Genomic DNA, 12163 nt, shown 5'->3' with positions numbered 1-12163 from the left:
ATTTGACCTTTTTGCACTCTGAGCTGTAATGTTAATGCCTGAAAATTATTGAACATTGGACATTTTTTTTCTTATTTGGGTTTAAAAATGTGTGCATATAGTATATATAGTGTTTAAAACCATCAAAATTTGATGCAGAATCAATATGGGGACGATTTTAATTTGTTTTTAAAGGTAACGAAAGCACTGTTGCAAAACATTCTGCATGACTTCAGTTCTAAACCAGCCTCTTGAAAGGTACTCAAGGAAATCACCTAATAAGTCCAGTCACGCTTACTGTATACCAGCAGCACTATGACATGTTAGTCTGAGAAATGTTTTTCATCCCAAATATGTAGTCATGACTCATCGTAATCATGCATGATCGAACTTCTATAGCGTTTTGATGGGAGACCCTTTACACATTAAATCTGGTCCGTGTGCGTGTGGTGAGTAAGCTAGGTTTAACTCAGCAACAGCATTACCACGTTAAGCAGATATTTACAATTCATTATTTCTGATACATTAATGTATTTGTTTTAGGTCTCATTTGCCATAACATTTCCATTGATATTTTAGTTTTTATTTTAATTTAACCTTTTTTTGCTCTGCATCAATACAAATACAGTATGTTTAGAGTACTTAACCAGTCTTTTTTGTGCCATCCACAGTGGAGGCAGCGTGGCGCTCTCCTAAGTGCTTGAGGTCAATGACCTTCACTACCCTCCTACACTTCCTCTCCTTTTTTTTTCCATCATCACTCACCACTCACTTTGTCCTGTCAAATGAAAGCAATGAACTGATTTCCAAACCTGAATTTCTTCTCTGGCTGAGTCAGCCGGCAATCCGTCATCCACAGACAGGGAAACTGGTTTAACATGGACACTTTCACTAACTCTTCATCTCCAATCGGCCTTAGGAAAGATGGTCAACTGGGGAAAAAAAATTAAGTCTCTTCACAGGATTGTATTGTTAAACAATGGATCTTTTACTAGAGTTGTTTCCTTGATCTGCTTTGTTTGGGGCTTAGAAGAGACTATTCGTCTGATATACAGAGAAACATGATAGTTTGCTCAGTGCCTTGAACTGATTCTCTTTCTGAACCTGAAACTTTTTCTTTTTTGTGTGTGGTCTTTTTCCTTGTTTTTGCTAGTTTCTGTAAACTTGCTCAAACAAGCAGCTGAGAAGGCGATTCCGTCCCCCTTGAAGAGTGCAGGATTACTATCCCAACAACAAACCAGTAGGGTAAAACTAACCTGTCTCTCAGTGGTCTAAGCCCAGTTCACATTCCCTATGAGTTAGTGAACAATCCAAGGCTTATTGAATTCTGCATCACAATGATAGCAAAACAAACCCAAATGAAATTAAACTAAAGCTCCCTCTGACTTTGTTGGGGATTTTCCACTTTATCGACGTGATGTTATTCAACTGGAATTTGCTCTATGTGGAGGATTTTCCGCTCTGAGACTTTACCTGTAAACAGGTATTGTGTTTTTCATTCCAACTTGGCAAGAGTCCTAAAGAAAGCCACATTTAAAAAGAGGCTGTAACGGACTGCAGGCTGCTCATTGGCCAGTACTGACTGAACAGTAATGCCAGAAAAGACTCCCAGATTTTGACCGACACTTATTTGATTGGATCAAGCAAAAATGAATAGATTAAAAAAAAAAAAAACTTTTTTGATTTTAGGTGTTTAATTATATTTTGACAGCTGTGTCTTTTTTGAGTTAAAATCACTGGAAATGTCATTGTAAACACAAAATTGAATGTAGACACACAGCACGAATGAGGAAGAGAGTGGAAAGTCAAGCCACGCCCCCAAATCTAGTCTAAAGGGGGATTTTGCACAAGGGGGGATTTCTGTCAGAAAATGGCTAAGTGAAGCCTGAGGTAAAGAAGTCCAAGATTGTTTCTGTGGAAATCGCGTAGCAGCAGCAGTAGTTGGCCTAGCGACTAGCAGCACCTGTAGCGATGATGCTAATGCAGGAAAACCTGCCTCTAACAGACAGGACACAGGAGGAGGAGATAAGTATCCAGGGAACATGTGGAGGACTCAGGGTGGACTCAAGATGAGCTGCTACTCTTGGTTTATAAAAAACAAGGCAGGCCTCGGCTGGAAAAAGTTGAAAGGGCCACATTATCAACAATAACGATGAATCTGAGCATCAACACAGGAAAGAACAAAGAGCTTTTTGTCATTGTTGTCTTTTTGTGTAGTTTCTTTTTTTAGTTTTTAGTCATTTTGTGTGTATATTTGGAGTCATTTTGTGTATTTATCTGTCATTTTGGGAATTTCTGCTGGCATTTTGTGTATTTTATGAGTCATTACATGTATTTTTGTTATTTCTTGTGTGTTATATTTGCATTTTGTTTATTGTCAATCTGTGCCTTTTTTGTTTTTTCAGTATTTTTGTTGCTTTGGGTATTTTTTCTGTCATTTTGTGTTAATTGATGTTTTGTGAGTTCAGGTGGTTGTTTTTGTCTTTTTTGTGTATTTTTGGAATCTTTTTGGGTTTCTGTTGTTTCTTCTTGTATTTTTTTGTTGACATTCTGTGATTTTTACTGTTGATTTGTATTTTTTGAGTTATTTTGTGTATTATGTTGGGCTTCATATTCCTTGAATTACAATTTTTGGTAGATTTGTCTTGGGGGCCGCACTTAGATCGAGGGCCGCACGTGGCCCCCAGGCTGCATATACCTGGTGAAGTAAGCACACACATAATTGAAGCACAACTTCAGTTATTCTTAACAGCCTTTTAAACATTTAGCATTTCATTAGTGTTATTAGTTCAGTTCACTTTATTAGCCATTTGCAGTATGAAAACCACATTGCAAAAAAATGTGCAAGGAGCTCAAAGTGCACTGTCAACATTTAAAAAGATATTTCACGATCGAAATACATTAAGGTAAAATACTGTACAATAAAGATTCACATAAAGCCCCATAAAATACTATAGGGTCAAATTCTGTTAATAAAAAGTTCATACAAAATTAAAGTTGTGCCATTCCTAATAATAATAAAAGACATACATTTATTACAAAACGTCCAGTTGAAGGAAATCGACTTGTAGCCACATGATCAGGTTAGAAATTAGAATGACTTTCCAGAAGTTGTCATCCTTGACTCAGAAACGATGTAAAAGAAGAAAGAAAATTCCCAATGCAATAGCAACGCTACACTCAACTTATATTTTACGTGTATTTTTTCCCACCAATGTGTTTTTTCTTTGACACGATTAAAAACTGTGACCTTTTCTTATTAGCTTAGCATTACTTTTCAAATGTCTTGCGTGTCTTCCCTTTGTATATTGAGGCTACGGTTTACTTGAACGTTTTTCAGCACATGTTATCTCAACACTAACTCCTTGTCGTTGAACTTTGTCCCACTTTTATGTCGACCTTTATTGACATAAGAATCAACAATGGGGATGAAGCTTTCTTTGTGCATTTGTTTCACTCTCTCTGTCCTTGTGCTTCCATACCACCCGTCACCGTGCCAGTCTTATCGCCTTTGTACCAAGGGTTGCCGTTTGAAGGGGGGATGTGGTGATGGTCCCTCACGGGCGTCTAGAGGTTGCTAATTGAGGCCGCAGGGAGAAAAAGCACCAAGCAAACAAACACAAGCAAGTCTCTGTTTTTCAGCTCCTGCTTTGAACTTTTTTACATCTTGATTTCTACAAGGTGGCAGTAATACCCCAGACCAAAACCATCTGAGACCATTTTTAAACACAGATAAAACTGATCTATTGTTGTTTTTAAGAATAAAAATCAAGCCCTTCGTCTGCCTCTTATAAAGCTAAACATAAAAGAAAAACTTCATAAGTTCATCCTCATGGAGCTTTTTCTCTAAGATGTTTCTTTTCTTTGAGGCAAGAACTAAACATATTTCTACATTGTGGCCATAAATAGGAACCACAGTTTTTGCCTCTGTGAAGATTAAAATCTTGTCTTCATGGAGAGGTTTTTATGTGAGTCATAGTCATTCAGGCCATGTTAAAAAAAAAAGGATATAAACTCGTCTGGAGTTTCCCTTCAAGATTTCCTCTAAAACCTTTTTTTTTTTTTTTTTTTAAAGAACTAATGGACTGTTTCAGATGCAAGATAAAACAATTCTCCTAATATTTCCAGCCTGTTTGGTGGTTTTCAGTGATGCTATCAGATTGAGAAATGTGTTGAGAATAAAAAGTGAACAAGAGGTTATTGTTTAAGGTCGAGAGTGATCACATGAATATGAATAATTAAAATGATCAGTATTTTGGTTCATAATGAAACAGACTCATGACCAAGACTAACCATAGACTGAGACTAAACTTTAAAACTATAATATGATGACTAAAAAAATAAAAAAAAGTCTGGATGATTAAAACTATACTAAAAAAAGAAAATACTATAGTTGGACTAACTTAATTTAATTAAGCTTCCTGCAGGTATTATTGTGCCAAATCTAGATAACGCTGAATCAATTCAATCACTGTAAATCCAGTGGGCGGATTACCTTAAGCTCCCATTCGGTGTGGGATGCTGACCAACAACCCTACAGGCAGGGAGTGGGAGTTAGTCCTCTATCCCTAACATCCAGGATCAGTCCTGACAAGCTGCTCAACCATGTGTTGGACACCACTCTGATAGTTGTGCTTGAATTTTATGAAGCGTACGTTATCCATTCACAGTGGGCCTTGAAAAGACAGTGTTACTCAAGTGACTTCTGTGACCTCGTGGGCTCCACTATCTGTGCCGGTTGAACGCAAACACCAATAAAAACACCTTAATAAAACCCAATCACCTGCAGGATGACTGTATAATAGTGCACTGGGGACAGGCTTGTGTAAGGGTTTGTTTTGACTTCAGTCCCGTGTTCAGTCTGATTTAATCTACTCGGAGAAGACATAGGACCACCAGTTAATGTAACGCTGCAGTCAGTCGAGATGTAAACATGTCTTTCAACCGTTTGAGTATTGTGGTGCTAACACGCAAACAGGAGCTTTTACTTAGACTCTAGCTTGTCCAATGTGTAAAAAAAGCATTCTATGAAACTCAAATATGAGCCAGTGCTAATTGATAGCCTAGTGTTTCAGAGACTTTGGCGTGTAGAGGTGGAAATGTACTTAAGTTGTTTGTGTTGTGATTACTTTGTGTTTCTCTTGTGACTCTCCATCTATGACTTCAGTATTACTATCATGACACCAGAGGTGAAATTAACAGATCACAAGTACTCATGTTACTGTAATTTAGTTGCTTTTTATGGGTACTTGTACTTTTTTTTAAGTATATTTCTAAACATTTATTTTTCGTGGTACTTCCGTGTCTTTCTTAACAACCTGTGACGGATTATGTGCAAGACGCGCGCGAGTGTGTGAGAGATAACGCACGGAGGAGATGGATGTAGAGACACACACACACACAGTATTTATAATAAAAATATACTAAATGAGTAAAATAAAACAAAAAACTAAACAATATTTATACAAAAAGTACACATAACGACAACAGAAATGCATAAAAATATACAAAAAGGCTCCAAAAACACACAAAATGACTCCAAAAAACCTACTGTACATTACAGAAAAATACACCAAACAACAACAAACATATGAAAATGACTCAAAATACACAAAACTAAATATTTATACAAAAATACACAAAATAACAATAGAAGTGCACAAATCTACACCAAAAAAGATACAAAAATACACAAAATGATTACAGAATCACACTACAATGGCAACAAAAAACAATAATTATGCAAAAAATGCACAAAAAGACAACAGAAAAATGCACAAAAAGACAACAGAAAAATACACATAATGACTCCAAAAACATATATTACAGAAAAATACATCAAACAAAAACAACAAATATTTATCATGCACATGTCCCATAAAATTAAACCAGGGAAATTGCACACGCTATTTTACTTTGCACCCTCAAATAAACCCCTTTATAACACTACAGAGTACAGAGTATATACATACAGAGGATGTACTCTTTGTACATCCAACCTTCAAACACAATCATTTGGCCATAATTGACAACTCTACTTAAGCTCCCACATGAATGCATACTTCCAACAGGCACTGTATTAGTATTTCTAAATCAGGAATTTTACTTGTACTTAAGTACGTTTTAAAAGAAGTAATTCGTCACATTTCTAGACCAAACCGTTACTGAGTAAATAATTGTTTTTAGTTTTAAAATGATCAATAAACATTGTGAAACTACCAAAAATGAAATCACCAGACAACAATCAAATGCATCACATCATAGCTGACACAATTTTAGTGTGAGAATTTTTTTATTTTTTATTTTGAATCGAAATCATTGGTGTTATTTTATTTTAAAAAGAATTGTACATTTTGACAAAGCTTTTATTTTATACAGATGCCTTTGTTTAAAGTAAATTAAGTTCAAATTCTGCAAGATTTGGTCTCTTCCATTTTAAGTTTATACATTAGATGTTTACTCTATACAAGGGAACCGTAGCAAGATTTATTACCAAAAATAAATGTAGGGGGTGAAAGTAACGAGTAACTTTTACTTTGAGTACTATTTAGTTGAGCTACTTTTTACTTGTACTTCAGTATTTTATGTATGACTTACTTGTACTTGAGTAAAATTTCGATCGAGTAGTAACAGTAGTTCTACTTGAGTAGGATATATCAGCACTCTTTACACTTATGCATGACACATTGTTTGCGTGGACCAACACGGTGTGTCTCATCCAACCTTTAATGCATGAGTTTTGAACCACACATGGTCATACTCTCCTTCCTTTCTGCTGACTTCCATGATATTGCTTGTTTGTGATGTGCTGCCACATTTACTGTTCGTCATAAACACCTCAACTTATCCTGTAATGTGTGCTCACACACGTCAGAGACACTGCTTTAACCACACGGTCATTGGAGTGCTACAGATCTGCTTTTTCCAGTGAATTCAACTGCATGAAATGGCTCAGAAAAAACCCACAAAATGAATATTTACAGTTTATAGGGGCCATGTTGTATGAAAACGATCTCTATTCAATTAACCATCTTCCTCAGTTGTTAGAGAGCTGCTGTTCTCAAAAACTTTAACACACAAGTGAACAATTGGGCATTATTCAGAGCTGCATGTGAAACCTGCAGACTCCTGCCCCCGAGCAGGAAATGTACTAGATTTGGTCGCTAGATAGCGCTAGATTACGACATAGTTATTTATGACATTTATAACATTTTCTCATAGCTAAAGTAGCAGGCTAATGGTTAATAATTACCTTAAGCATCTATTCAACAAAGCTATATTTTGTAATATTTATAAGCTTGAGGTGTAATTGATCACGTATTTTATTTACAAATCACTTCTAAATATGCTCAGCAGTAGAACATTTGGCAGGCCTCCTTTTTCATTTTTCACTCTTTAATTTCATGTAAACATACTGGTTCAGATGGTGTCTGTCTGTCTGTCTGTCTGTCTGTCTGTCTGTCTGTCTGTCTGTCATTGTCTGCTCCTGTAGAGAGTTAACTGGGCAGTGATAAAAATTAAAGACAGTTTTCTCCTCCAAGCTTGAAACAATTGTTAAAGCATTGTTTTTCAACCTTTGGGTCGTGACACCATGTGGGGTGGCTTGGAATTAAAATGGGGTCTCCTGAAATGTCTAGTAGTTGATAAAAAATAAATACTGATAAATATTATACTTAATATTCTTTTTCAAAATAAAAACTCCTCACACAATCTCAAACAATTGTATTCTATACTTTCACTGTCTCCAATAAATAAAAAAAATAGTTCAAATAAAATGCAGTATAGAAATATTTGAGCTAGTGCATCTTGCCACTATGTGCACTAACATTGTCTACTCTGTATTTGTAACACAGTATAACAAACTTGATCAAAAACTGTATTTCTAGAGAAAAATGTTCCTTGGGTCACCATTAGTTTGTGATATAGAAAATGTGGTAAAAAGCTTGGGAACCAGTCACCACTGTGTTAAAGTAATCCTGTGTTTACTGTCAGATCTGTGTTGTTCTCTGCCGCCACCTTGTGGAGTTTACCTCTAAGTTCAGTTTTTAGTCAAATTAAATGAGGTTTTGCAGAAGTTATTATTATAAAACATTGTAAGTCAAGAGTTGACACTTTTTGTGCAGACTAAGGCCTTAATTGTCATTAAAATATCTTAAAGCAATGTTTCAAAAGTCTTAAATTTTAACACTAAAGTAGGATTTTATGATTGTAATTAGTCTCTTATTTCAAAATAAATGGTTACATTCAGTTTTTTTTAATGTATAATTTACTGTTACAGAGTGCAATCACGACAGCGGAATCAGTTACATAACAGCGACGTGATTGCAGTGGGACTTTTAACAACATGGGGAAATGTAAATTGAGCAATCATTGCCTGTCCAATGAAGATATTTTAATGGTTTTTAGTTTTTGTATTTTTGTCATTGTTTTATAGATTTCTGATTATTTTTGTAGTCATTTTGTGTGTTTTTAAAGTGATTTTGATTATTTTAGTCTATTTTACTGTCATTTTGTGTATTTTTGTGTCTTTACTTCGGCCAGTTGCACATCTGCACTAGACACTGGGAAAAAAAATTTACCCTAACCCCGATTACCAGCTGGACTCTCGTCTTCTGAACCGTAATATCTGACTGTATCAGAGGATTGCAAAGTTTATTGTGTCTATGCCTTCTCTGGCCCTCCACCCGTCCCCCCTCCTGTGTTTACTGTGGAGTTGGTCTTAAATTTAAATTTCAAATGGCAATAAAAAAGTCTTCAAGTCTTGACTTTAATTGGACTGAAGCTGTTGGAACCCTGTCCTAACCACTGTAATCCTTCCTCCCTCTCCTGCAGGTGATCACCTGTTTCGGCTTCTCCGTGGTGTCCAGCCGCTACGTGGGCTTCGCCGTGGTGGCCCTGCTGGTGGAGGTGAACTCCGTCTTCCTCCACCTCCGGCAGATCCTCCGCATGGCTAACCTGGCCGTGGGCACGCTGTACCGGCTCAACAGCATCATCAACCTGGGCACGTACGTGGTGTTTCGCATCAACACGCTGGCCTGGATGACCCGCTGGCTTGTGCTGAACAGGGACAACGTGCCCCTGATGGCCTACACGCTGGGCAGCGTGGGCATGGCCATCATGACCGTCATGAACATCGTACTGTTCTGTCGTCTGCTGAAGAACGACTTTTTAAAGAGCAGCACTCGGGAAAACAAGAAGGAGAAGGAGATGTAGGAGAGCAGGCCATGTCGGCGGGAAGGACTGGACTCACACACACACACACACACACACACACACACACACACACACACACACACACACATACATATACACACATGCTTGTTACTGTACGTAAAACACCTTGTACCACAGGCATCGAGATCTCTCACTGTCCAGATATAAACATGCACTCCCTCTGAGCTAAAGCTACGTCCGCTGGGATTGTGTTGCTGTGTTTCATCAGGTCAACAAAACGAGGCCTTGTGAAGTGACACCCGTCGCCTTACCGATCCCTACAGGGTGTTTCAGCTCCGTCTAATCCCAAATGTAGCTCATGAAGAAGCACTGTTCAAGGATTGAAACCTCCCACACACTCTACAACACAGCCACGGGAAAAACAACAAAAAAAACGGAATGTATTCAGTTACTAATCATGGAAGAACAGAGAGATAGATACTTTTCATTCACCTTAAATGAAAGTTGTCTGTTTACCTCTTGCATGTCTGTGGATGTACACACTAGATAAGCTGTTGTGGGTTTTTTCAAAACCTACACGTTTTGTTTGTTGTTGTTTTTGTTTTGTTTTTTTAAATTACTGGTGAAATCAGTGGAATTCCAACTCTCGTTGATCGCTCGCACTGCCTTCTCTACCGGATTTCCTCGAACTAAAAAAAAACATCTGCTACCTCCTAACTAGGACTCCTAACTGATCTTTGCCTCTTTTTAACACGTGTTTCGCTGGTCAGCGTGTGGCCGGATGCCTGTGACTTAGAAATGAAAACAATACATTGTGTAACGGCTTGTACCCTTAGAAGAGTGACTGAAATCCAGCCCATGTTAACTTTGGCTCAAATAGAAGAGATGCTAATCAAGCAACAGGATATTTAAGTTTAATGCCAAAATGTATCAACATGAAGAATTTCAATAAGGATTTAATTTAAAATTACTCATTAGCTTAAACTGATATGTGTATGCAATAATGGTGAGGCTTATGTGTTGGCGTATATTTAGAAAACGTAACAAGGATGAAGCAAAACAAATAAATCAGAGCTCCCATCAGCAGCCAGAATAACATCTACTCGACAACCGTTGCCACGCAGAAGGCTAATGATGCTGACAGTGCTGTAAGACGAGCTGTCCTTAATATGTTGATCACCCTGTGTTGGAGACGTAGTTGTTTGCGGAACAGGAAGTGGCAGTTTGCCCTGTAGCCTGCCAGGACTGCACTATATCTTTACCTCCACCTCTAACGCCTAAACTCCGCCTCTAGCTAATGGAGAGGCTTTTAATTTGTCACTCCTTTTGAAAATCTGTACCATCATGATTTACATTTAAATTGCCAAAAAAATCATTGAACAGCTGCCTATTCAAGTCACAGCAGCAATGTTCTTAAAAAAAAAAAAGCCTGGAAAGATTAAGATATAATTTGTGTTGTTGCTTTTTTTCCTGTTTTGTTTGGTTGTGTGTGTATAATCAGTGTTTGGTTCCTTGTAAATGTTTGTAACTTATTGGTTGTAAAACGAGTGGTGGATTAAATATGAAATGACTTATTGACTGTTTGTGAAGAAGTGATGGACTTGAGTGCAGCTGGTTTGCTTTTTGCTCTTTTAGGTTTTGTTCATACTGGAAATGCACAGGATTCAGGCATCTGGGCTCCCACATGTCCTAGTGTAGAATTTATCATTGAGAAGAAAACAGTAGTGTTTCAGCTCACTGTGTAAATTCAATAAGTCAAACCCTTTTAATCCAGCCGACAGCACACGTCTGCACTAAAGAAATGAAATGGCCTTGTTTTAAAGTCAACAGTAATGAAGGTTGTAGTTAATGTGGTTGATGAGTAGATTGCTGATATACTGTTAAAATGCTTCCCAGAAGCCTTGTGGTGATTGTGTAGACAGCTAGTGACAATTGAAGGTATTTCTAACAAGCGACTTGTGGATGTGCTGTTATACAAGTTCTGCATGCCTGATTATGTATTTGTTTAATCACGCTGTACATGTTATTATTAAAAAGCGCTAAAGCACAGCAGCCGAGTTCACTTGCTGCCTAATGTGAACCTCTTAACAACATTAAGGTACTTTGGTCAAATACAATGTGTTTCACAGCTCTTCTTCACCTGGTGCTCTGAAGAGGTTTTTTTTCACCTATAGCTGTGCTGAACTATTTAGAGATTTATTATTATTATTTATGACGGCAGGAAAACATTGTTCGAGTTTGTGCTCGCAGGGAAATTGGCAGAATTGATTAACTTCTATCACCAGCCAGTGCCAATAGCCTTCATATCTGCAATACCTATCCTGATTGACTTAAGTTTCACCTTTAACAATAAGTATATCACACAAATCATATTAATTTTCATGTCCTTGTTTATTCATTTTCATTCTTTCAACTGGTGATTGGTAAAATGAAACCTAATGGAGACCATTGACAGCGTGCAGCCTGTTGAGTGGTGGTTAAATATACATATATAAATATTTGCCATAATTTGTCATTCATTTTCCAGTGTATATGTTTATATATGATAACACAATATGTTTATGTGATAATAAAAATCTGAGATGCCAATTTGGTGGTAGTGTATTATTTTATGTATTTGTCAAATGGATGCTGTCACTAAACTCTCAATTGTTTTATGATATTAATGAAGATTATTCAGATAATCAGCAACTCATTATATTGTTTTAGATCAGAAAAACAGCAAACTGGGTGTTGATTGAGGTCGATTTGTGTCTATTGTTCAATCAAATAAAAAGTTGTTTTAATCAAAAAATATTTTTTGGTGAGAAAAAATTCTACCTAAAAACATTTTTTAATTAAGGAAGTGTTCAAATTATTATTTTTTCAATTTTTTGCTGTTAAATATTTATTTGCATTGAAACTCTTATCTTTGATCAAATAATAAAGACACAACTCTACCTTTATTGATGGTGAGATGCTCAACTTTATATATATATATGAAAACTTTCATATATATATACAGTATATA

At 36.7% G+C, this 12163-nt stretch overlaps 1 protein-coding gene across 1 annotated transcript in view; it reads left to right on the top strand.

The window, feature by feature from the left end:
• The window catches only part of tlcd2 (TLC domain containing 2), a 31996-nt gene extending 20254 nt beyond the window's left edge, over nucleotides 1-11742 (top strand). The window contains exon 4 of the mRNA XM_028464791.1: nucleotides 8812-11742. Coding sequence (XP_028320592.1) covers nucleotides 8812-9192 — 381 coding nt within the window. The 3' untranslated portion in view covers nucleotides 9193-11742. The remainder of the gene's footprint in view (nucleotides 1-8811) is intronic.
• Nucleotides 11743-12163: the final 421 nt, after the last annotated feature.

The sequence above is a fragment of the Gouania willdenowi genome, chromosome 13, assembly GCF_900634775.1.
Source record: "Gouania willdenowi chromosome 13, fGouWil2.1, whole genome shotgun sequence".
NCBI classification, from domain to species: domain Eukaryota; kingdom Metazoa; phylum Chordata; class Actinopteri; order Blenniiformes; family Gobiesocidae; genus Gouania; species Gouania willdenowi.
This window is presented reverse-complemented; position numbering and strand designations above follow the sequence as displayed.